The 27,086-nt window shown below is 36.1% G+C and overlaps 3 protein-coding genes across 5 annotated transcripts in view; 1 reads left to right on the top strand and 2 right to left on the bottom strand.

The window, feature by feature from the left end:
- The window catches only part of LOC109036242 (bis(5'-adenosyl)-triphosphatase enpp4), a 57,729-nt gene extending 55,077 nt beyond the window's left edge, over positions 1-2,652 (bottom strand). For all 3 annotated transcript variants that reach the window (XM_072298595.1, XM_072298597.1, XM_072298596.1), the window contains exon 1: positions 1,745-2,652. In XM_072298595.1, coding sequence (XP_072154696.1) covers positions 1,745-2,086 — 342 coding nt within the window. In that variant the 5' untranslated portion in view covers positions 2,087-2,652. The remainder of the gene's footprint in view (positions 1-1,744) is intronic.
- A 1,291-nt stretch (positions 2,653-3,943) lies between these two features.
- On the bottom strand, positions 3,944-26,131 carry Pfas (phosphoribosylformylglycinamidine synthase). Its single transcript, XM_072298593.1, has 20 exons — positions 25,609-26,131; positions 22,847-23,133; positions 22,090-22,240; positions 20,426-20,576; positions 19,644-19,780; positions 18,862-18,974; positions 18,238-18,378; positions 17,491-17,603; positions 15,957-16,798; positions 15,215-15,451; positions 14,396-14,521; positions 13,670-13,850; positions 10,050-10,295; positions 8,528-8,802; positions 7,657-7,864; positions 6,953-7,129; positions 6,135-6,293; positions 5,484-5,639; positions 4,614-4,742; positions 3,944-4,245 (listed from the first exon to the last, which is right to left on the bottom strand). The coding sequence occupies exons 2-20, from the start codon at positions 23,113-23,115 to the stop codon at positions 4,049-4,051; spliced, it is 4,008 nt and encodes a 1,335-aa protein (XP_072154694.1). The 5' UTR covers positions 23,116-23,133; positions 25,609-26,131; the 3' UTR covers positions 3,944-4,048.
- On the top strand, positions 10,302-13,663 carry lobo (coiled-coil domain-containing protein lost boys). Its single transcript, XM_019050472.2, has one exon. It carries the CDS (start codon positions 11,052-11,054, stop codon positions 13,572-13,574), a length of 2,523 nt encoding a protein of 840 aa, XP_018906017.2. The 5' UTR covers positions 10,302-11,051; the 3' UTR covers positions 13,575-13,663.
- Positions 26,132-27,086: the final 955 nt, after the last annotated feature.

Below are 27,086 nucleotides of genomic sequence, written 5' to 3'. Positions count from 1 at the left end.
TAAGATCTGCACGGCATAGTGGGTGCGAAACATGACCATTTACTTCCGCGGGAATATAATGACGAATTTTTATGGCGGCTTTCCAAGATTTTCAAATTTTCGCACGATTTGGAATATTATCGATCCCTTATTACGGAGGGGAAAACTTCTTGACTGTGGAATTGGCGCGATCCGGAGTCGCGCGCAAAAATGGGAAGACCCTAGGAGGAGTTTTTAAAAATGGGATAGTGAAGGCGGGTCAGCACAATGGGTTACAAATCTATTTTCTGATAGCGTGAGGAGGAAAAGTTGATTTTAAAAATAGCGTGCCCGCAGTTCGGGGAGACTGCGTGATGCTTGAAGTATTCCTGCAGGTTTGCAGGCGCTCCTCACGATCGTTTTTCGCACGAGGCTCGAAGTTCCGTAAGTTTTCTTCCGGAAGATGGGGTCACTTTCCACAGATCTAGTCACTATTACGAAGCGAAAAAACCTTCTCACATATTCACACCAATGAAAAAGGGCTTGGAAAAGGACAAGGACAAAGAAACAGCAATGGAAAAGGACTTTTCCGCTGACTCAGAGATTTTAACGCAAAGTAGAAGAGTTACTTAGAGGGCAAAACGCATGATGCAACTATTTTGACTTCCGAGTAGGTAAAATTGCATATCCACAAAAAGAAGGAGCACATGGTGTTCTATATCATCCCATCTATTCGGTTCGTCTAACCAAATTTTCAGTTCGTGTAATCGAACTTATGAGATTGAAAGAACTAATGATAGAAGTTTGGTTACATGAACTGAACGTTCGGTTACACGATCATAAAAAAAATCGACTTTATTCTGAAGAGTGAACGCTCAAAGCACTGATTTTTCATTGGCCTGTGTATGGATATCTTACGAACAAGATTAGGTACATATTCTGTTTTGAGAATTTGCAATTCTTCTAGCTTAGTGGATTACTAATTTGGGTAGTATTCATCACCATGCAAGATTCCCCCTGTTCAGAACATAAAAAATAAAAATAACACAAAAGATTGCCGCCATGGTAATTATTATTCGTTGAAAAAACACATAGGTATTTGGATGGTTCCAAAGATTTACTTGGGCTCTGCACGTCTTCATTAAGTACAACTGCACACAATTATTGACTGTTCATTTCCTATATTTTAGAATTTTTAGTGAGCAAACTTTGGACTTAAAAAAAAAGAAAGGGGGGAAAAAAAAGAATAAAAATAATGTACTTAGACAGGACGATAGGTACCAAAATTAACTCAAGGTAGGTAAATAAGTGTGCGACAGAAAGTGGTAGCCACAGTCGAAATAAAAGCATTCCGATATTCGATACAGCAGGGGTGCAGGAACTTCCCAACCACGCGACCGACCGTTTGTGTGAAATGGGGACCCATGTGAGGACGAGAAAAATGGGGGAACCCATGTGTGGACGAAAAAATAGGGGGAACCTTGGAATTTTTTTTTTTTTTTTAGAGTTTAGGGGGAACTTGACTGTTGAGTGCACTACTTTGAGGGAACCTAACTGTCAAGCACGCTGATTTTGGGGGAACAAAACATTCAGCACGCTGTTTTGGGAGACCAAACTTTTGACCCGCCGTTTAGAGGGAACCCACTGTCAACCGCGTTACTTGTGTCGGGCAAAATTCTGCGAAAACTTAAAATGGATGAACCTAAATTTATTTTGGGGGAACCCTTGGAAGTTTCTGCACCCCTGCGATATAGATATTTCAAGAAAAGATAAAAAATCCACTTACCCAGATTGGCACAACATCATCATTATAATGGAATAAGTCATAGCTATATCCATGGGACCGATTGTTGTAGAAAACGTGATTAGCAAGAACACCATGATCCTCAGCATAAACTCCCGTTCCTATCGAAAAATGATTTGGAAATGTTTTCGTCGGAAATATATTTCTAATGTAGTCCGCTCGAACTCCGATTTGTGATAACGCATAGAGATTGGGGGTGGCACTTTTGTTGAGGAAATCATACCTGAAGGCATCAAATGAAACTACCAGAACTGACGGGTGTTTGGAAATTGACCCGACTAAATTTAAAAAACAGGAGAGACAGATGAAAGCTAGCGAGAGCATTGTAACGATATCACTTAAAACTACTGGTGACCGCAGAGAATGGATATGCCATCTCAACTCACGCGGACACTGGACGGAATGACTGATAACATTTCGGAGATAGCAGGTATGCAAAATAAGTGTCCCCTGCTCCAAAGTGAGTTCCCCCTCCACTTCACGGGTGTCAAAGTAGTTTCAGAATGCATGACACTCCAAGCACTTACTGACGTCGGTTCTTTTCAGATATAATCTACTCAAAAACGCGAAATTTCTTCTCACAATAGTCACAGGGCATTTCATCGCCATGCCAGTCCGTATCGTACGCGAACACACAAATCCTGGCTGGAAGTACTGTTTCCATATGTGACACTGATAACACAGATAACTACAGGACACGGCAGACAGCTGAGTAAATTTATTCAAGCAAGACTCGGAAAAATGAGGAAACGATGGAGCGCGAGATTTTTGGCAAATGTTTTGAAGGAGGATGATGAGAAGGATCGAACGCAAATTCGAAATGCGGAAAAGCTGTAGGTCATTGCTCGCGTTATCACATCTGTGACTTTCCTATTCCTAAAAATACTACAAGGGTACAAGGTTATGTCAATGTTTACTTACGTGGTCCATTTCATTTCATTGCAAACATAGGAATTTCAAAATTCCGTTCCTTGCCGAAAGGCTGAATAAAATTTGAAAATGCGCGGTTTCTTTTAAAAGAGCGCAAAAATGCCAGCTCCATCAAAGGGGTTTTCTGCTCGTGAGAGCTGAAAAGCAGCTGTAATATTTGGGAATAAGATATGCAAAATCTTCATTTTCGGGATAGTCGGAGGTACTTTGAATGTTTGATTTTTTTAGGAGATGCAGAAATGGTGCATGCACAGTAGTAATGAAGCGCAATTATAAATGATTTATATTGCTCTTTGTGAAGTGGTTGTGCATACAGTAATATGTATGGTAAGATCACACATCGGAAAATCAAATTGGATCATTCAATCACTCCCTGGGTACATCTTCATTCAATATTAGTTGTGCCTCATTTGCTTGTGTCTAACGAAGAACATAATTGCGCACATAATATCCTAGGAGGAATTATGTGCAAATCAATCGAATCAAAAGGAACTATGTTACTTAGGTATTTGTGTACTTCATAGTTTCTTTTGATTCAATTCATTTCTGCATAGTTCCCTTCTAGCAAAAGTATCATTCTAGAGAATCACCTACATTCTCACTTGAGCTTTCAACACATTAAGTTGTCTTGTGTGTAGTCTATTTTAATTCAAGCAACCTTCAATTGTGCACCTATGAACATTGTAAACCTTTTCCCAAATCATTTCTAAGTCTCCAAAAAAGTTATGATTCAGAAATATACAATTGGACATGCAGTGACACTTTTGGTGTCTCTACATGCCTCAAATTTTCATTTTTTACATGATTATTTTTTTAACAAAATTAGAATGATACTACTTGAAATAATGATTATTCTTTTCCTTTTGTTTATGAATGTTGAATTAAATCTAATTATTGTTTACTGCAATGTTTCAATACATTTTCCTTTAATTTTTTCTGGGGGGGGGGGAGGATAAATAAAAATGAACAAACTTATTTGTTTGACATTTTTTTAGGCGCTTTATTTTCCTGGGGAGATTTAATTATGTTTGATCGCCAGGAGAAAAACATCATACTCAGTTGTGCTTAACTGCTTACTCAATTTTTTTTCTGTTCAGAAGGTACATATTCACGTTTGCTACTTTATGTGCAAATTGTAAGGAGAAGGGACTGAAAAATTGCAATGGAGCTCAGTGATTCAAAAATGCAAATGGGTACCTATTACTTGTGTACATAGACATACTATACATGCCAATTTTTTTAACAAAGAAATACAAAAATAGCAAACATATTTATTGAAAATAATTTAGAAATCACAATTGATAGATACCTATCGCTTAACAGTACGTATTGTAGGATACGAAATCCTACACAAAATTAGCTTTCACTGCATTTGGTACCTTCACACCAGGCAGTAGCATTTCTGAACATTTGGAGCCATGGGGATTCTTCGGGAGGGTTTAGGCTCCAATTTGGAGAGACGTACGGCCATTGCCACATTTGTACACACCTTTCTGGATGAGGCATCATGGCTAAGTGCCTTCCGTCCATAGAGCAAATACCCGCCAATCCACCTGAAGTAAATAAATGATAATATCAAATTATAAATATGTTTCTTTTGAATTAAAAATATGAACACAGCAAGTCATTAACTAGTAATTAGAGGTACGACTTGTTCTCGTTTATCATCATCAGCATTAATAAAGATGATCAGAAATTAAATTAGATTTCATTGCAAAGTCTAGCTTTTCCATTTTGAGGGCTTCCACTTCAAATTGTCTGTTTTGATTACCTTATCAATTCTCAAGTGATAATGATGGTGTATAACACATGATTTTTACATGAGAAAAAAAATTTTTATACATAATTCAATTTGTACCATTTTTTCTGTTTTTTACTTCCCTGAAAAAGTTTGATACTTTCTAAAGGTGATAAAATTTACCTGGGCTTCCATTAGGATTGAGAGGGTATTTGGTGGTTGGTTTTTCTTGCTCATTAACATATCTGATAGCAAAACATTTGCTCTTTTCTAAGGCTGATTGAATGTGTTCGTCTCTGAATACAAACCGTCCTGTAACAAAAAAAGGACATAATGTCAATCAATCTGAAAAGATGTCTAAACCCAGCAACTGAAACATTATGTGTGTAAAACTTAATCTTGAAAAAGGATGTCGGAAAAATTTAAATGTTAAATTTTGAAAGACTGGTTTCCAACTGAGGTTTGCTTGAAAACTTTACGATTTTCAGAATATTTGCAAAACTACCGAACTTTTGAAACATTATTTCTTCCTTTTGTCCTTTTTGTCTGCTAAATTTTACAGACAAGATTACGAGAGGACGAATGTCCATTGAAGCAACTAAAATGATGGTGAAACTGCAGTAATGCATACTACAGTTTCGCTTCCTGTCATATTTTATTTTATACATGGAATCAAACGTATTTTTTTTAAACTTCGGTGAGTTTTCTTCCCTGTGTAAAGAATATTCCTTGAAAATTTCATGCCAAATGTTGGTTTGATCTCCTTTTAAAAAATAAAATAGGAGTAGAAATTTTGAAACAGCACTACCGAGTAAGGAATTTTTGCAGTTTCAACATCGACATGTAAAAGCTTGGGGGGAAAAACAAAAGGTTTTTGAACTAACCGATAAAACTGGTTTGAGTGATTCCTTAATTTTTATGTATTTTACACGGAATTGATGTACTGATTTAGGACAAGCAAAATTATTTTACAAATACGATTAATATTTGCTTCAATTTTAAAAAATTACACTAGAACCATAGAAGCTAGAGAGAAAATAAAGGATATATTACCTTCACCATGTGCCACCCAAACTCCCAGGACATAATCTTCCATTCCATTCAAGAGGATGCTTGGAGATTTTTCAATTTTGACAGTGCTAAATCTGCATTCAAATCTGCCAGAATTGTTATGACTGAGAATAACACTTGGTGAATTTTTTTCATCATCTGCAAAATCAAGAAATCAGAATGAAGGATACCAAGAATAACTTTCGATAAATTGCTTAAATTATTAGTTATGATGTGAGAAACTTTTTTAACAACTTGAAATTTTATTGTTAGTTCATTTATTGAATTTACAAAATCAAAATATTATGTACTGAGCTGTTAATCTAGCAAGACGGCAGCCAAATACACACATGAAGACTTAAAAGCGAGGCAAAATTGACCTGGAATCACAAACTAAAGAGATTTTTCTCAACTAAGACTAATGAAAAATCCCCAGATTTACACTGTCTAAGGACGAAAGACATGGCTAAACAATATGTAAATTATATGCTTCAGTGGAAAGATGGCAGAGGTGTGAATTTTTAGATGCTGTGATGGATGAAAAAAATTTTGGAATTGTAAAGAATGAATTTTCGTTTTGCTGGAATTTGAATGAAAATCAATTACAGAGAATTAATGACTATTAAGTTGGATTTTGACACTTTTTAAACTTACTTTGTACGCCAACCCAATTCAGCAAACACATCAATTGACAACCATTACAAACACCCAAACTAAATGTGTCTTTACGATTGTAAAATCGATCCATTTTTTCCTTTAAAAATAGATTTAACTGTAGACTAGCCGCCCATCCTTTTGCGGAACCCAGAACATCTGAAAAAATTTGTAAAAAAATACAGAGCTAAGAGAATTTTTCTGAGAAATAATGATGAGAAAACTTTGCATGAAGTATGATATGCATGTTCAATCATAACAATTCTATAGAGGTGGAGCTGATAAGTTATAGTGAAATTTTTCTGTTAAAAAATTGTGACATTTTTCTGTGAAAAAACTGATAATTTTTGCAGAAAAGTTGACGATTAATGAGTATCTGTTGCTCTACATATTGGATATGCACTTTTTGCAATTGTTCATAGATTTTGCAAATAATAACATAGTTTTACGAAAAAGAAAATTCGAAAACACTGTACGCATAAAAGTGTGACAAGAGTGAAAGAAAATAACTAAGATCTTTTTCAGCTTCTAGGGAAAAAAAATGATGGGATTGGCCCCATCAGGCAACCAGGGAAAAAATTCATTCTCTCTTTCAGATGCAAAACAATTGAATGACGTTAAAGAGGTGGTACATACTTATCTGGACCGATTACTCTATTTATCCGAAGAAACTTAGTTTAGGAACAAAACTTAAAGGCAACAGAAAAAATGCCAAAAAGTCAAGAATGGAAAGAATAGAAGTGAAGTTGATTCTGAACTTTTCCAGGTAGAGAGTAAATTTATAATAAATTACTAAAAATAATAGAAATTTACAAAACCTGCATAGCTAAATCCTCCAGGGAATATAAGACCTCTGAAGATGTCAAGATCTATCTTGGAATCCAGTAAATCTTGCATATGAATATCCCAAACTTCTAATCCTGCCATGTACAGAGCAGCTGCCATTTCTCGATCACCATTTGTTCCTTCTTCTCTTAATACGGCTACTTTGTGTTCTGGAATAGTGAGAAAAGAGCGATAGAAAAATGGCAAAGGATAAAATGAACAAAAATTACATTTATCGCAATTGCAAAACATAGAGATCAGCATTTGGAGAAATTTGCATGTGAGCATTCTTTGAATGATGTCATAGACTTGTTTCATTCATGAAGGATACCTCCAAAAAAAGAAAATTTGAGATGCAACAGTTATTACAGTTACGATTCACTAACATAGCAGTCTTTCAATGTTTTTTTATTTAACTTGAAATTATGGTAATAATTAAAATGTTCTGAGTCATAAGTTGTCCAATGAAGCTATTTAATTTTAATTACTCTCTAGTTTCTTAGTATTTGCGCAGATAATTTACCTAACATGTACTTTCATCAGTATAAAAGGTCCTAAATTTTGCTCAAATCTGCTGTGACAGTTCATGGCTAGAATAGTGGTGGTTGAAATGAAGAAGAAGAAGAAGAAAAATCTTCAAGACTCTTTTGACGGATAAAAATAAAAAATGACAATAAAAGAAAAAAATTCGACCTACTTGTTGATGAAAGAGTTCGAGGGATTTTTGGTTTTGTGGAAAATTTGTAGACAGGAGCTCGCCGATGTATTAATGAATCAAATTCTTCAAAAGCACACTCAGCATTCATTTGTCGACACTCAAGCCGGTAACTGGTTTCTTCCCATAAAGAGAAGAAAATGAATAGAGGTCCTTTCACAGCAATTGTTTCGCCAATTTTGATTTGAATCTATACGGAAGAAATGTAGGGGGACAAAATTTAAATTCGTGATAAAGAATAGATTTTCTTTGACAAATATAGGCCTTCTTACTTCAATATTTCATCCTAGGTATGTACAATAATTCTTCTGGTTGTGTCTTTTTCTTCAAAGAGAAACAGTTAAAAAACTTAAAACTTACGACTGTCCATTTTTCCGCAAAATGTAACATGTACAATTGGACAAGAGAAGCGAGCCACAAAAATAAGTCATGGGAGGGGGGAAAAAGAAAAGAAATGAAAGAGAATAAAAACGATAATGTCCACAAGAGGGAAAAATTCAGGGCTAAAAATTTAAAATTGAAATGCTAATTTAAAACAGATGTATGATGATTTAAAGGTTTACATAAAGGTCCCTTTACTTGTGGTTCATCTTGAATAAGAAGTGACTTTCTTCCATTAAAAAGTGTTTTCCTCACAAATAATACTTCCGTAAAAATTATTACCATTCGGTTAAAAATTTTCTTTTCTTCATCTTTTAAGGTAACTACTGTCATTGCCATTGTAGCTATGACACACAACTATCGTTGTCATTACAACTTTTTTGGCTTATGAAGTAAGTACAAGAATGCATAAGAAAGATGGAAATTCTTCTGAGATAGGGAAATTATGAGATAATAAAAATTGAAATCTTACAGGAGATGACATGCCGAACTGCGCAGATGATCCAATATGGTAACACGGAACTTGACTTGTCTTGAATGCGTCGAGCACATATTGCAAGTTGGCTGCATCAGTTTCGAGGACCCAGCCAATTTCTTCGGCAAATAATATATCAATGATGGATGACTTTTCATTTAATTTATGACTTAAATCTACTGAGAATCCACACATTCCTGCGAAAGCCATTTCTAGTAAGCAAGTAACGATTCCACCATCACTTACATCGTGTCCTGCAGTCACTTTTCCCTCTGAAAAATTAAGACGTGTTATCAAACGGTTTCCATTATTAAATACGAGTTTGATGAACTTATGTAAATTTGATTATTTCCTATAGACATACAAAAACGTCAAGATTAAAAATTAGGAAAACTTCATTTTTAGGCTTTCTTTATTTCAGACATACACTTGTAAACATTGCTTTTTCACTATTCTTTGATGGGACTAAATTTGGGCAGAAAATGAAAAAATGAAACAAAAAAAAAAAAAAAGCAATGAGACAAAAAAAAAACAACAATGCGAAAATTAAACAATGGAAAAAAAAACGAGGTGAGGTAACAAACTGAAGAAAACGACAGGCGCCATAAAACGCAATGGCCTTTTTCATTTCATTTTTCGTGAGTTTGAGTTTACTATTTCGATTTATTATACAATTAGTGGTGTCTTGTCTTAGAGAATGATACTTTAAACATAGTTGATGATAAAAATCATTTTTATTAAATTTTTGACTGGCAGGAAGCAAATGACTTCTTTAAATTTTTACTACGGAGAAAATTGTTTACGAGAAAACACAAGAAATTCTCATTCTCATTACTTGATTCCACACTAATTTTGAAATTATACAAACAAATTTAAAAAACTGAGCTAAAAGAATCCTTGAAATACTATTAAGAAATAAGTATCTTTTATCAGGTTCTGTACAACTTTAAAAAAGTTTAGAAGGCAGAGAAGAACAAAAAATACACTTAATTGAGGCAATATTTTTTTCATGTTGCTTTTTGTACTATATGCGGGAAAATTCTGAATGGAGAATTTGCACGCAATTTTTTTATTGCTTCATCTGAAAGTGCCTAATGAGCTGAGTTCGCAATATTTTTCATAATTTTTTTCTGACATGGGAAATTGGAGAAAAATTGATTTAAAAGTGAGAAAATGTGCCGCCTTGTGACGTCATCTGGCGGCATTTCCCATTTGAACACATGTATTTTAGCAGAATCGGTTATTTTGTCATATCTCCTCTAATAATTGCTCAATTTATGAATCAAGGGTATCTTCGTGTTCAGTTCACTCAGAGGATTCCACTTAAACAGGAAATTCATCAAATTTCAGACCCTTGCAAATTCTCCATTATTTGATGATCTTTGGTGATTTTACACCGATCTTAGAGAAAGAAGGAAAAATGTGATTAAGAGGTGGGCACTTTAGAGGCGGAATATGTTTAAACGAGCATCTTAATGTCCTTTTCTCTTTAAAACTGCAGGACAACTTTATTACACACCTGAAATGAGGCTCTGTGTAGTTTTGAATGCAGATTTGAAAACTGACGGTGATTCCATATCTGGAACACTATCTCCCAACTGCATGTAACATTGAGCTAATGCCGATCCGCCTAACCTGTTGAAACCATTTGATAAATCAACCAATACTAGTTCACCATGCCGATTACAAGCAGGTAATTTAAAATCAGGAGTAATTTTCTTCCTGATATCTGGACAAGGTGCATATGTGGATACAACTAGAGTACCTGGAAAAGTTAAAATCAAGGCATCATTAATAAAAAGGTACTTTCGATGACAGGTTCGATTATTACTTTAAAATTTTCGATTATTGCATCTGATACTTGCAATTCTACATCTGCGAGCCTTTGGTAACAATCTTAATAATATGTTACATTCATAAAATACCAAAAATGAAAATTACGAAAAATCCTGGTCATAGTACCGGAAATAATTCGTAGTGTCATAGAATACTATTGAAGATTTCATCTACCCTCTTCACTTAGAAGAGTCCGTTGCCATTGACAACCAATGGTGTTGACTATTGTTTTCAATCTTGAATGTAAAAAGGGGAGTTATTAAAGTTGTTTCATAACCCTTTTTGTAAATATATATTTTAAAATTATAAATTGGATTCCATATTGTTATCAAAAGATTTAAAAATGTTTGATATGAATGACACGGGTGTAAAATTAGAAAAAGCCAAAATCAGACAAACAAAAAAAACAAAGCAACAGAAAGCAAAATCTGGATAAATCAACAGGCAAGATCTACAGAAATTTCAGAAAGTATGAAAAATTATAGTTTGTACAAATTCTGTCTTTCCCATTTTCTCACTTTGAGACTATTTTTAAGTCAGAGATTCTACATTAGAAGCGCCAATATTTAGAGAATTTCACACTTTGAATATAAAAGTCAATTTAATGCGTACAAACTTCTACCTAAAAATTGCATCTTTAAAGTGACCTTGATGATTCTGAGTGACTGCATGTTCTCATTTATTAATGATGAAAGGAGCTGAGGAAAATTTGGAGTCGAGCTCAATTGAAGGCAAAAGTGGAATACCATCCCAAAAAGCAGATGGGAGCCAGAGAAAGGTTAGAAAGCCAGAAAAGATGACTAGAAGACAGGAGAAAAAACAAAGTTTCATGCAATCTAGTTGGCCAACCGTAATTGATCTCCAGCAGTATGAACGACGTAAATATTATCCAGAAACTTATTACAGCAATAAAAAGAAAGAGAATGTTCTAATATGGTTGGCTAATAAATTCAGTAAAATTTGTTTGGCGGCAGATTCACAACAAAGACCAATTCTTTTAACAGCAGAGAACGAGTGTAAAATACAAAAAATGGTCTGCACAACTATTCGACCGACAAAAATAAGGTATCCGGAATTCTACCGTTGGCAAGGCTGTGCCCAATTTATTGCAGACAATATTGATTATGAACCTCTAGAGAAACCAGTTATGTTTCCAGAGTACATTCGATCACCAGATACCGTTTTGAGTAGACAGAAAGCAAACTGTTTTGAGCTGGCTATTTTGCTTGTTTCTTGCCTAATTGGTTCTGGTTATGATGCGTACGTTGTTTCCGGATATGCAACACGAGAGGTTTGCATCAATGATCAAACTAGAACAAAGTGTCCTTATATTCCTCAAAAAGAGACTCGAAAGGAGGAGACAGTTCAGAGAAAAGAGAACAAATACATTCCAAAGCCACCGCCGGACTTCTCCAGTAAGTTTCAGAAGATGATGAAGGAGCGTGAACTAAAGAGAATAGCTGATTTAGAAAAGGAAAACAGAGAAAGAGAAAAGAGACGAATTGCAGAGTTAGAAAAAATTCCTCCTGATGATATTCATGGTTATCGGCGCCATGGTTGGGCTCTGGTTTTGAGTGGTGCCCGTGGCATTCAAGAGCCGTTTTACATAGAACCATCGACTGGTGTGAGGTTCTCTACAAATGATCCTCAATACCTGAGAGTGGATTCTATTTGGAATTCATGTAACTACTGGTTTCACTTGGCGAAAATAAATCCATGCCACTTTGACTTGGACGACACTAATAAATGGAAAAGATTCATTAATGAAAATCCTTGGCAGGAGTACGGTGAGGATGATGAAAGTCATAATTTAGATTATAATGATACCATCCTGGCAAGAAAACACATGGATGTATTGAGTTCATGGGTTAAACCCCTTGAAATATCTTGCAAAAGGTATCAAGAGCGTTACCCCAACGGAGCTAAGAAAATTTATTTTTATAAGGCAAAGTGTCAATTGTACGCGCCTTACGTTCTCGATAGTGGGCTCATTCAGAGTATAGATATCTATGAGGACTTTGAGTGTAACACTAAAAAGTACAAATACGAACTATTTGAAAACAGATATGATTGCCTGTACAAAATAGAGACAGACATTCAAACTGGAGATGTGGTGGAGTATTTCATGAAAGGTCGATCAGATTCATTAGAACAATACAGATATAGAAACAATAATTCAAATTCTTCGTCTGAATTGATGCTTCAATTTTACCACACTGCATGTTACGATGGTCTTTATAGAATAACGCTAAATATCACTAGTATGACCATGGAGTATTTAAATCGAGAAGACCTGCTGCGGTATAAATACTGCGAATTCAAAACAAATGAGGAGAACAAACAGAAGAGGGCCATCCTCAGCATTAAAGAAATGTTCGATAAAAAATCGAAGAATGAACTCGATGGTAGCATAGCAATGAGGGGGTTTGATTTAAAGAATGACAGAATACAAATTCGGTATCATCACAGTGCTGGACAATTAGTATCAAGCGCAAAAACTTTCCAAAAGATGCTGGTGCCTGACAGTAATGAAATCACATTCCAGCCTGACATGTGTATAGGATATGAATTTGATCCTGCAAGTAAAACGCACGAAGACCTTCATGCACTGTTTTTAAAGCTCCTGAATATTGAGAGACAAACAATTGCAAACGTCAAAAATAGTTTCGAGGAGGTTGACAAATTTTTAGCGGCAAGAGAAAAAGAAAGGATCGCACCGAAGTTAAAAGTTTCCATATTTGATCCACTGAGAAATGAGAGGATAAACCAAGAGATGAAGAAGAAAGAGGAGGTCGATTCGCTTCGCGCTAGAAATGAAATTGAGGGAGATTTAGATTATTTGCTCCCATACTTCATCAAATTTGAAAACCGGAGAATGTCTTACGATGAAGCACAACAGTTGTACAAGAAATGTCTGGGCGACTTTGAAAGTACTCAACTCAAAAGAGCTGCTATCTTACGAAACAAACTAAGTAATATGAAGGAAAAATTGATGAAGAAAGAGAATGAGTATGAAACTAGTGAGGATAAGGACTGTGCACAAAGCAAAGTTCTTGGCTCAGAAATAGAACAAATTAAACAGAACATTCATGTTCTTGATGCTCGTTTGAGCAGACATAAAAAACTGACGACAACAAGACATAAATTTTTGGCGGAAAAGCTGCTTAAGGATCCGAGACTTAAAGTCCTTGATATAGGTGGCCGATAAGAATTTGAATTTTCATCATAACTCAAAATGAATCTGTGTGTTTATCTGACAGAGAACTTTTTTTGAGAGATTAGCTCAGTAGTGAAAATTTTTACCAGGGGCTTTGATGGTTTCAACGTTTACTCTTGCTGCCATGCTTAGAGAATCTTTACCACCATCAACAGCAATCCCAAGATCGCGCATGACTTCGCACATGGCCTCGCAGGCGGAGTAAAGTTCCGCACCTTCTCCCGGCAATTTGGCAGCCCACATCCAATTTCCACTACACTTGACATCCTGCAACAGCAAGGAATATAATCAGACAAGACCCTTTCGGCTGACAGAGACTAGTTTTGAAAGAGCAAATGGACGAGATTTGGACGATTAATTAATAAAAAATTTAGATTTGTAAATTTCTATGGATTTGAAAATTTGATTTTATATTGGAATTTTGTTGATATCGTTTGACCTAATTTTTTGACCTCAAAGTTTTTTTTTTTTTTTTCCCCCAACAAATCATAAAATTGTAAACTGCATTTTTGAAGATTCACCTTGCAAATAATTCAATATCAAAGCCGAATAAAAAAGTGATTGAAATAATTATTTGCTTGAGTTTTTGGTGTGATTATGATTTCACAGAATAATGAACATGTTTTTTCTTAACTTCTGGGGCAAAAATGAAATGACAAATGCGAATCAGTACCTGAGTTCATTGGCAGATTCAATTCAAGATCAATAGATTTGCAGCAAACTCACATTTGCTGACAATGACACTCCTCAAAATTGGGAGTACCGGCGGTTACCTTAAATAGAAATTCCATTTGCATAGAGGATATACTTACAGCTAGATCCGAGATGACAGCAAATACTAGATTTGTTAGGGACTCAGCCACTGTCATACGAGCACCTGCAGCAGCATTGAGAAGACCCTTGATTGGCTGTTCACCAATGGCAGATGCTATTCCAGCCTAGAAAAAATACACAGTCAATAAACTTGATATAATTTTAGTTTAAATAAATATGTATGTTAGATCCATTGCATCCACCTTTTTACATCTATAAGTACGCACATTTCAAAATGTAATCTAACAATTACATAATTTTATAAATTTTTAGAATCTGAGGAGCGTATGAATTTTGAGCATTACTTTCATCTCAAAATGACTTGTGCGATTTCCTCTGCTCGCATGAAGTATAGGTTACTCAACTGGCATTATTTTAACTAGAAGCTGATGTGCCATGCTTTTATTCTGGTGTTTGGATACTTTCAAGTTTTTCAAAACTAGTTATTAGAAAGAGGGCTACTTCCGCCCAACTGTTGGGCTAATAGTTACCAAAACGCTTACCTCTAAATTTGTGCATACCATCAGAGCATTTGAACAACAGGATTGATTTACGTTTAATTCAATTGAATAGTTTTGCTCCATTTCCGAAACCTTATTAATAACTGGGGAAAACTTGGAAATAATTTGGGTAGGACTTTAAACAGATTAGTCCACAATTTATCGTCACCACCTCAGCTGATTTGGTGAAAAAATCATCGAAATAAAGCCTTTTAAAACGATTTTCTTGATAAACTGCCTTCAAAAGTTTCAGGAAGTGAAGTACTCACACCGGCCAGTGTGCATCAAATACAAAATAGGAGAGAAGAAGGAGCTTACTGTTTCAAAATAAGATATAGCTGTGACAGCAACATCTGCAAGAGGAGTGTGTAAGGGACCCACACACTGTTGCTGTGCAATAAGTCCAGTGACACAGCGATCCACCTTGTTTGTTAGAAACCGTTTGCTGCAGACGGAAGGTAACCTTAGGACTCTTTCCAAGGCTGCCATGACCGTGAGGTTGGCTGGGAGATTCAAGGTTTTGATAATGACAGGTTGTAAGTCTAGATGGAAGACCTGGAACATTCAATGAGCGAGTAGATACATCTAATTTTCTTTAATTCCTGAGTGGCAGGACTGAAAATCTGTTTGCGTAGAAAGTTAAAAATTGTCTCTGAAATCTCATTTCAGGTTGCTTCTTTGGTGATAGTGGCTATTGCTGACTTGCTTTCAATCCAAGAAAGTGTAGTATCATTTTGGGGAAAAAATACTTGCAAAAGTAACTTGAGGCATCCTCTACGGAAAACTTAAATTTATTTATAACACTTGAAAATCTGAGGCAAGTACTGAAGAATTTTGTTTACACAGGACTTGTGATGTAGTCATTTTTTCCGAACGGAATTTTCAAAAATAAATTCTAAAACGCTTGAGGCCTAAAAAAGCCTCCATGAAAATACGAGATTTTTAAGAAAAAAATTCGAATACATACTCGTACCTTTGCAAAACTTAGAAAATTAAAATCTAAGAAATTAAAAATAACTAAAAATTGTGAGAGAGATAAATTGAAAAGGATGGTAAATACCTTTTGTGGCATTTTTCCCAGCACCAAGTCCAAGTCAAGATCTACTGGATTCATTAGTTCCCTATTGTTACCATTCTCTTTGATGTAAGCATCTATGTTTGTTTCATCATCCTCCGATAAAATAATTTTACCGTTTCCTGTGACAACTCCAACAAAATTGACAGGACATCTTTCCCTTGCCCCGATTGTCCGTAATATTTCAACATGTTCAGGTCTACACAGCAAAGCATCATTCTCTTGATATTCTGCTCCCCATAGTTCCAGAGTGCTTATGCTTGGATCTCCCAGTTGAAATTTTTTTGTGAAAATGACTGCACCTGTAGGCTCAACAAGTTCTTTGAGTACATTCCCATTGCCTCCAGCACCTTGGTCATGGATACTAGTGATAGGATTGAAATCAGGGAGCTCAAGGCATGCTCTTAGGACACGATTCATCTTCTGTTCCATTTCAGGATCTCCTCGTTGAACAGCGCCGAAATCTAATTCTGCCTTATTGTCTCCCTGAACTTCAATGGAACTAGCTGCTCCTCCGCCTACTCCAATCCTATAAACGGGTCCTCCAATTTTAACGACCTGCATGCCAGGCTCTGGAGGTAATTTTTCGGTCATATTCTCATCCATGGTTCCTATACCACCACTAAACATGATGGGTTTGATCCATTCTCTTCGTTCGCCAGATGAGTCAGCAAGTCCGAAAGATCTTGTAAAGCCACTGATCAAAGGTTCACCAAATTTATTACCATAATCAGAAGCACCATTGCTAGCTTCGATCAATATATCTAAAGGAGAGGCGAAGTTTTTCGGGTATGCAAATTTTTTGTTCTCCCATGGTAATTTGTAATCTGAAATAACAGATAAATTCACAAATTAAAATTGACGCATGACTGAGACATGAGATGACAAAAAAATAAGTTAAGAATTAAGTATGATACAGATCTATTCATATGGAAAAAAACCAGGATCAATTTCAGAAAATCAATAATTGTGATATGAGGACTGATAAGATTCAATTTCATGAATACTTTAATACAACTATTAAAAACAATTATCTTAGCTTTTGACATCATTATTTTAGTCGGAAATGCCATTGGTGACACAATTTACAACCACATCCCTCATGCAAAAATAAGGACGTGACTACATCTTTCCTCCTCATAGTTGAAGGAAGGCTTGTCTAATTGAAAGACTTCGAAGTCACTCGGAGGAGCCTTGAGTTTAAATTGAAAGGACGAACATGCTGTTTTTGACCTATCAAATAAAATGCATGGTAGACATAGGAGGGATTAAACACAGTCTTTTCTCAGTAATGTTAGGACTGAGCAGGAAGAGCAGTAAAATCCTATTTTTGAGAGTCAGATTCATACAACATTGTCACCTGCAGTTATGCGGCAACCTGAGGTTAACCATATGTATTTCACTACGCTGTTTAGATGAGCTTCCTTTCATTATTTTCTGAAGGGGATAAAACAGCCACGTGATTCTACATTAACAAACATTTCATTACATTCTCTATATTATCAAACGTGTTACTCACCAGGTATAAATAAATTTCCAACAGAGTATCCTGCGGTTCCCGCAATTGTATAACCACCTCTGCCTACTGCTTGTACATCACGGATGCGACCACCAGTTCCTGTCGTGGCACCACTGAGAAAAAGAAAAAGCACACTTGATTGATACTTCCAAAGCAAGATCAAATAAAATCAAATTAGAACAGAAAGAAACAGAGATACCAAAGTGTGGGTGCAAATCAAACGAAAGAAATAAGGAATCAAAAACTGAAATTGCAATATTAGTTTTTAAACCTCCAAAATTTTTTAACCTACAAAAGGTTCAATAATCTAAAAAAACGTTGAATAGAAAATGAATTTGACGTAGGTTTTAAAATGCAATGGCGGTTTTAAAAACAAATATTGTTTGAGTATATGATTTCTGATATCTTTTGTAACATTCATTCATTAAAAATATACATGGTAGAAGAGAATAAATCCTGAGTACATATTCTGTTTCATCAACATTGATATTTTCCCAAAATTTTAAAGAACTAAAAATGTGCTCACACAGTGAGTTAAAATTATAGCTGAAATTCTTGTAGGCAATGTTTTTTAGAACGAAAATACATCCTAGATGAATGTGACTGGAGTATACCTCAAAATTATGCATATTCTATAGGAAAGAACTTGATAAATAAAAATTCTTGATGATTTTACAAATGATCTTAGAATCATTCTTGATTAAAAATCACAAATGTGGATGCATAAAACTCATAATCATTACTGACCAGAAAGGGGCAACACCAGTGGGAAAATTGTGTGTTTCAGCGGTGAAAATAAGGTGCAGTTTCCCTTTTTCAGTGCAAAGGATACTGGGTTTCGATGGAGAAGAAGCCTTGAACTTTGTGACGGTGAATCCTTCAATGGCACTGTAATAGTTGAAAGGATATTTGAATTAGAATATAGGAAAAAATTAAATTTTGCTTAGAGAGAAGGCATGTTTGCTGTCAGGCCTCAAATTCAGAATGTAGAGGGAAACTCAAATACTACACTTATATATGTATAGTAGAGGGAAGAACCTGTTTTAAGCACTTCTTTCTGCAGTAGATATACTGCTCAGTGCTGCACTAGTTATGATTTATTGAAAATCAACATTAGGCGCACTTTAGGTCTGATTAGTCCCTGGAGGAAGCTGGACATAATCTACATTATTCTAAGTTTCTACCCTGATGCCTTTTAAAAAAAGCTAAATATCTCCCAAAAAAAATATGACATCGATTCCTCTCAGGCTGGTGCTTAAATTACCAGCTGAGCGGTATTGAGTAGATTAAAGTCTGACCTATTTTTAAACAATTAAAGCATTATGAAACATTAATGGACTAAGCAAGTCAATTTATAATTTTTTTTCATACCTGCTATTGTCACTGAATTTAATTACGTTGTTTTGGTTGGAGCATTCCTGGGTTTTAAAGATCATATCCAATAGAGATTCTTTTTTCTCCTTTCTGTTCACGATCATTTTACCCTGAAATCAACACAATAATCATTTTTAAAGACTTTGATGATCAATAAACATTGACTTGTCTAAAAGGTTTGAAGCTGTCATCTTAATGAGATGAGAAAATTTTGTGAGTGCACGTACATATTTTGGTGCGGTTTAGCTTCGATATTCAATGGTCACAAATGTAACACATTTTTAATTAGTTATTTCTGGATGAAGCACATTAAAAAAATTACAAATAAAAAAAATTGATAAAGATTATTTGGGGGTTAAAAAAAGAAAATGATACTGTAAAACTAAAAAAAGCCTTTGTTTAGGGGGAAGGTGCAGGAATCAACCAGCTTTTCCCAGAATTTAAAACACTGAAAAACACCATTGCTGCGTTACTAATGGTATTGAGATGAAAATGTCCAAAAGATTTGATCCTCTAAGACTTTCCCTCTAAAACCTGATTTGCGTTAGAAAATAATAAATGTTGTTGACTTGATAACAAAGGCAATCATTAATCTTTAGAACTTTATCCCAAAACTTCTGTATAGTTTCTTCTCATGTCGGAGTCATAAAAAAGTTGAGAGTTTTGTGGTGTTACCAAACTGGACAGACACAAGCAAATTCAGTTACCTAGTAGAATGTTAAATTTTTTGTATTGAACAGATTACATGCAGTTTTCCTTAAAGGAATTTATGAACTTACTTTGAAAAACCAATGTCGACTATGCTCACTGTTAGACTGAGCCAGATCAAAACATTCCACACTTGTTGGATTACGCTTTAATTTCTTTTGAAATAACTCTGTGTAAAAGTCCAAATCCCACTCATCAAACGCTAAGCCTGTAAAAAAAAGTACCAACACACAATTCACAAAAACTGAAATTTCTTGAGTGCAGCTTGAGATATTTTCCCTGTTCCTGAATAGAACAGTTAAAAGCGACCGGCTGAGTAAAAAATTACAGAGCCTCGAGTAATTTCTCACAACGCAAGATAAATGGCGATGATGTAAAGTCCCATGGGCATTACTATGTTTCTTCTGTCGACATGAACATTAACCAAAGGTTTCTTTCTACAGTTTCCTTTGCGGTTGAATCCCTTCAGGGACTTCATAACATCTAAGTAAGTGGAAGGAAGTGCAAAATAAGTCTTAAAGGGTTTGAATCTTTTTATTAAAGTATGCCTCGGGGTCTTAGAGAAGTCGGCTAGAAGCTTGGGATCAAAACATTTCCTGATTATCAAAGAGGCTGATTTTTCACATTCTTGGAAAAATGTTATTATAGGTACACCGTATTTCAACTGTTATCCATCGGATTGTGCATACTCAGAGTTCAGAATTGTTTTCTAAAAATCGTTAGAGCTAAGCTCTTGGTCATGGAGTGGAGTGAGACATCTAAATAATTGATGTCATCAACATTTTCAGTGAACGTTTGAATTGAAATAATCAGCAGGTCTATCATGCATGTGATTACTAAAATGACGACACACCTAGTTGTTTGTTGACAACTTCTAGGGCCTTCCTTCCTTCATTGAGGACATCAATGACAAACCATGACTCTGGGACGATCCCGTGTTCAAAACTTGTGATGGGTTTATCATAACAACACTGCGTCATGCGGTCATATAGTAGACTTGTCAGCTAAAAAACACAATATATTGAATGTAAAAATCCGTTGAGTTAAAATTGACGAAAAGTTCAGAGGGTGCAGTGAAAAATCTGAGATTAGGGTTCACCACATTAACGAGTGAAAATCAGAGACATTCGTCACGGCAGAGAACCTCATTAGCACCCTTAGTACTACAATGCATGTCAGGGCAGAACTTATTCCAGATGAGTGATTTGTATATAGACTAGGGAGCATTCTTATAAGACAACTATTTAATGTAAATTTCAACGTAATTAATAACGTAAATTAAATCATCTGTAACTCTTGGACAGCTTCTGAGAAATTAATTTGCAACATTATAGTTACCTACTGTAGTCGTTTGATTCAAAGTGATTACATACTGATGGACTATCCTCAGGATAGAGATGTACACCTACTATTGAAATTTTGCCTTTCTTGATCAGACAAGATCAGATTGGGCAAAAATGTTTATACGTAATTGGGTGGCTAAATCATTTGATACTGTTACCAAGTTTCAGTCGAGTCAAATATTGGAATTGCTGTCCGCAACTTTCTTGTGATTGACAAAACCACGATTATGGGATCAAATAAAAGCGATAGGCGAATCCAAGTGAGATAATTGGTCACATAACTCTAGTAGCAGCCAACTGAAAGTCGCATTCTAGACCACTGATGAGTCTGCGTGCAGAAAGCTTCTTAAACAGACACTCAGTCTGCTAGAAGAAGTTAAAATATCTTCAACTTCGCTGTAGAAAATCATGAAAATTACCTAGCTAGCGGCTATCGAATACCGTGATCTTGATATTTAAAACTTTTTCCTTGAAAGATTAAATTGATATACATTTCAAAAGCCACATTCATGATTATGGTTCTGTGCACTATCTTCCCGAAATAGCCGTTAATTGAGGAGACAGGTGGAACCACTTGAATTTTCGGAGGCATGAGTTCTCAGAAACAGAACTCGAACACACAAAAGGTTTAAAATCTGTGAAAAGAGATGAACTGGTAAGAAACTAAGCTTTCGGAGCACAGCCGCACACCGTGAGATAATTGAGGTTAGGCCCGAAAGTAAACAAAACAATAGTGCCGTCAGCGCAAGCGCCATTGGTCAGTGCATTCCCGCGCATAGGTTCCCGCGCAATTCTAGTGAGGCGCCATTGGTCAGTGCATTCCCGCGCATAGGTTCCCGCGCAATTCTAGTGAGTTGCAGTAGCCAATCATATCGTGATTTTCATTGGCGGGGAAAAGCGCAAATTTCGAATTGACGCACATGCAAAAAAAGTGCGTTGCCGACTAGTGTCTCATCCTGTCAGACTCCTTCACCTCCAAATGACAATGGACGTAAACATTAAGTTAGAAGTAACCTAATCGGCTTAAAATAATGACGCGGAGGGCATTAAAAAAATTTTAAAGTTTTTTTTTTTTTTTTGAGACTGGCTTAAGATCATTTTTACCGTGATCACACCATTTTGCCGAATAGCTGTCCTCTTGGATCAATGTAAAGACTTTCAAGATTTCCCTTACCTCTTCAACAATGTCGTTTCCGATGTCGAGACCATCTTGTTCCCATTTGATGAGATAACGAGTAAAAACTTCAAGACGTGTGACGAACGTTAGACCAATAGAATGACATATTGATACTGCGTTACTCGAGAATGGGGTGGAGAAATTTAACCTGTTTGAAATAGAAAAGATCACAAGGGAATGAAAAAGAAAAAAAAATGAAAAAATTAATGAACATTAAAAAACTACAAAGTAGATGAACAAGAAAATAGAAAAAAAAGGAAATAATGCAAATGAAGAAAAAGTTAATACAGTTTTAACTAGCGAGGTCTCTCTCTTATCAAAATCGTGTTGAGAAAAGAAGAAGAAGAAGAAGTGGACCGCGTTAAACAGAAAGGAACCAAGCCACATCAGCTATTGCCAAATTTAACAGGGAAATTTTATTTTTTACGAGAGCTCGTTTGTGCGGATTTCTATGAAAATTTTAAGGAATATGCTTTGTATTATGGCAAAAATTCACTGAAACTTGCACAAAAATCCACACGACCGTTTTCATGTAAAAAACTAAATTGCCCGATTAAATTTGGCAACAGCTGAAGTGGCTTGGTTCCTTTTTGTTTAAATTGGTCCAAGTAGAAGACGAAGAGTAAATCAAATGGGGCGCTTAAGGATAATGGCTTTTTCAGGGACGACCATGAGTGCGATCCTACGCGAATTTGAGTTTTTTTATGTTTTTTTTATTTGATTAAAACCTATAATCGAATTTTTCGTGCAATACCTGGGTCCGATTTCGATTAAAGAGCTGCCCAAATAAACTCCTTTGAGGGTAGGCTCAGCTCTAAGGGCGGCTGCGTCGAAAGGGGAGCTGAGAATCCATCTGAGTTTTTTCAGTTCCTCCTCCGTGGGCACCTTGTTGATCTCGACGTTGAAGCAGAGCTCAGTGTTGAGTCCGGCGATCAGACACGATTGGTTCCGCAGGGTTTTCAACTTGGCCGCGGTTACTTTGGGGTCCAATCCCGGGAATTGATAATACCGGATCATCACCATCCTTCCAGTTTTGTGTTCCTGATTGAAATGTAACATTCATCAGTCAAATCAAATAACAAAATTGTGTCGCGCTTTTACCATTAGAACTGAAATTCTAAGCACGTGAAGGAGGAAAAATTGGACCGCGTTAAACAGAAAGGAACCAAGCCACATCAGCTATTGCCAAATATAATCAGGCAATTAATTTCTTCCATAAAAACGGTTGTGCGGATTTTAGTGCAAATTTCAGTGAATTTTTTCCATGGTGCGAGGCAAATTCCTTAAAATTTTCAAAGGAATCTGCACAAACGTTCTCTCGTAAACAATTAAATTGCCCCCTTAAATTTGACAATAGCTGATGCGGCTTGGGTCCTTTCTGTTAAACGCGGTCCAATTGCTCATGAACGATGATGTTAACTAAATCTTTCTCTCTCAGGAGAATGTTCAGATGATTAAGCTTAAATGCAAGTTTTATAATTCATCAATATTAAATCGATTGCTCAAGTCCGAACAAGAATACCAGAGCAGCCTGATTGTTGAAATTTTGTGTTTGTCGTCCGGCTAAGACAAGATTAAGGAGAATTGAGTTCTGTGACTGGTCAGTTTTATCCTTCGCCCTATTTTTATCGCCGATAAATGATGTAATCATCGAGAACCTAAAGGCAATCTTGAGTTGCCGATACTATGTTGTTACTCAATATTATTCGTACTAATATACACTAATAATAATATACTCGAATTCTGGTTGAATCAATCCTTTATCGGCGCGAAAAAGAGTACGAAGGATAAAGCTGACCAATCACAGAACTCAATTCCTCTTAATCTTGTCTTAACCGGACGACAAACACAAAATGTCAACAATTAGGCTGATGCTGGAGGTATCTGTGAGTTCTGTGACGTTTTACAGTTCTTTCCGCAAATTTTAAGAAAACTGCATCACTGAGTCAAAGAGTCAGGAAACCGGTGACCGGTGATGAGCCACCAAAAAGGATTTTCGGAAAACAATAATAATCAATTTTCTTATCGTTTAAAAAATAAAATTTGCTAGTTAGGAAGTCTTGATACGTATTTTTGCAAATGTAAGTGATCTTTTCCGAATGCTCAATGTTAGTGCCCTAAATTGTTTTGTCACTTCTCTTAGACAGGCGCCAGACTGGCCGGAAGTCAAGAGAATCTTCAGACTGAACACATTCCTGTACTTGTTTATGGCAAAATTAGCATGGTCTAATGGGAAGCACAAATAAAAACTGAGAACTCCTTCAATTTGGTGGCTGTGCAATTTGAGCTACTTATAAGCCGCAAGTTTTGTACCATGTAATTAAGTCCTCTATAACCGTTTCAGCGGTCAATAAATAAGATGTGGCACAGCGTTGGAGGCAAAGAGATGAATAGTGTAACCTCCGTTCCTCCCCCCTTCCTGCCCCCCTGCCGAAAACAACTCAATCTATACGATTAAGGGAGTTTTGAACGATGTATCTACACGACTCTGGATGAGAGGGATACAGGTACAGAAAAAAATCTTAAGCTTCCACATGGGCTTAGATTTTTTTCCCAGCAATGTGACTCTTATGGTAAATCTCACAAAGGTATGTAAAGAACGCTTCTCTTTAGAAGCCGAGCTGAGGCGAAAAAGGTCGATCATGATAAAAGGCGACAGCGAGCTGGAGTGAAACGTGGCAAAAATTGATTATAGAATCAGCAGTTCAGTTAGGTTGACATCGTAAACGAATTACTAATCAGAGAGGTTCTGTTCCACTTTTTGCCAATTTTCAAGACAATATAACATCTAATGTCGTCCGTCGATTTTAAAATTGTAGTAGCTCAAGTATTTGATTTGATTTTTTAATTTATCCAATCGCATGAACATACGCATTTTTTGAAAACAGCTTTTGTTTTTTAAAAAAAATAACTTTTCTGGATTAAAACAGTGTGCGATTCCCAATTCATTTTTGTAAACTTTTATTAATAAACCCAGCATTTTGAGTATACCTATATGCTTAAATGTGCAGAATTGAATTTTATGGACGGACATAACATACTTATGTAACAGTCCCTCCCCTCCTTTCCACTTTATCTATCCGTTCATGTAAGAAGTTTATGTAAGGGGTATATTGAACGATAAAGTATTTTGACCTGGCATAGGGAGGAGGCTCTATTCTTTGGACAAGATAAAATCATGAGGAAAAAGACGTAGAGACTATGTGAAAGGAAATGAACGAATGAGGTTTCAGAAATGCAATTTCCACACCATTGAATAATGTGTGCTCACAAAAGATAGAAATATGAACTTAAACTTAAAACATTTCTGATTGCACATGCCAAATTTTTTGAACACCTATTTAATGACGTACCTAATCAAATTTATTATATTTTGATAAATGACAATAATGTGCTAGAATGTACTTTCAACAGCTGTTTTTATTAGTGGAAAACAGCGCAAATTAAGTAGTTGAATAACAAATACAAATTTGGTTAATCTGACAAATTAAGGTAACATCCAGTAGATCTACTTACGTTCGGTTAAAGGACCAATGAAATGAAGGAGATGCTACGAGAACTAATAATAAGCACGAAATCCCTACAGATTTCACTTCATAATTTTAAAATATTTAACGTTCTTGTGTACCTAATATTTTTGCGTTACGTTCAATGAATTTTCACTATGCATACACACTGTATACACCACTTGAAAACTTGCCGGATAATCGAAGCGACGTCAACTCAATCAGGTAAGAACGAAAGGAAACGTTCAAAATAAGGGTTCGCTGCTTTCTGCGAACCTCTGATCAGTCTCCGATTGGTTTCGCTGACGAGAATGGGCACATGGTTTCGCCGAAGAGAAAACCGATAGTAAAAAAATAAAAAATGTAAAAACAATAGAAAAATATGAGACAGGAAGGGGACACTCGCTGATTGGATCGCGTGTGAGAGAGAGGAGTTGAATCGGGCCGGAGGCGTAAGATAGAGAGGGAAGACTAGGATTGGAAACTGCTGATACGATGGTAATAATCAACATGTTGTGGATTGGGAGATGACCACAGTAACCTTTGACCACAACTCCACTGGGAGGCTTGTGTTTTCAATACGTTGACGGAGAAGAGAGAGGTATGCGTTGATGATGCTCGCGCGTAATGCGGAGCGTCGAATAACGTAAAGAGTTGATAAGTTATCGTTCTTAGAGAAACTCGAGAAGATAAGAAAGGGGTATACAAATATATTTTCATTGGCATTTGGCTCATTCTTACCTCTTGGGCGAGTCTAACACTGTGAAGATCATGACTAGCTTCAGTTGCCGATTGCAGTCGTGCGGACAGTTGGACTGCAATAAATTCCGGCCCGGTCTAAAAACAACGTATGTGCCATTAGTTTCCCTATGCACATAAGTTTTTTTCAGATGAACCAGAAATTATAGCTTCAAATTGCAAAATGCAGTCCAGTTTATAATACATGTCGCTGGCCGAAGTACAAAACCACGTATCTCCCGGTGGCGTGGCGTGCTTTGCGATCTATCGATATTTCCCCATTTGAAACTGTGGTAAATAATCGATTATTTAGGTGTTCGCTGCGAACACCCTGTCTATCGATACTTTTCCAGAGGTTTAAATGGCCGATCAATCGATATATCGCAAAGCACGCCACGCTACTGGTATCTCCAATGCGGTTTTTCATAATTTCCGTTCCTACCGCATTTTTTCGAGGAGGAACAAGCCAGCTTTACAGCTTAATACAGAATATTCTGCTGACGGAGAAGAAAATTCAAAGCAGTTTCTCAAAAATTGCACTAACTGGTTTCCCAGGGAACAACAAAGTACGGCAGGAAGGTCGCAAATGGAGTTACGTGGTTTCGCAGTGTCGGCCATCGTTATAGGACTAAACTGACAATCGGACTACTTCTTTTAGCTTATTTTAGAGACAACTTACATGTCATTGATTTTCCCATGAAGGTAGGTGATTTTACAAATGAGGCGGAAATAGTCACCCCTTATTGCAGA

The sequence above is a fragment of the Bemisia tabaci genome, chromosome 3, assembly GCF_918797505.1.
Source record: "Bemisia tabaci chromosome 3, PGI_BMITA_v3".
In the NCBI taxonomy this organism is placed as follows: Eukaryota; Metazoa; Arthropoda; class Insecta; order Hemiptera; family Aleyrodidae; genus Bemisia; species Bemisia tabaci.
This window is presented reverse-complemented; position numbering and strand designations above follow the sequence as displayed.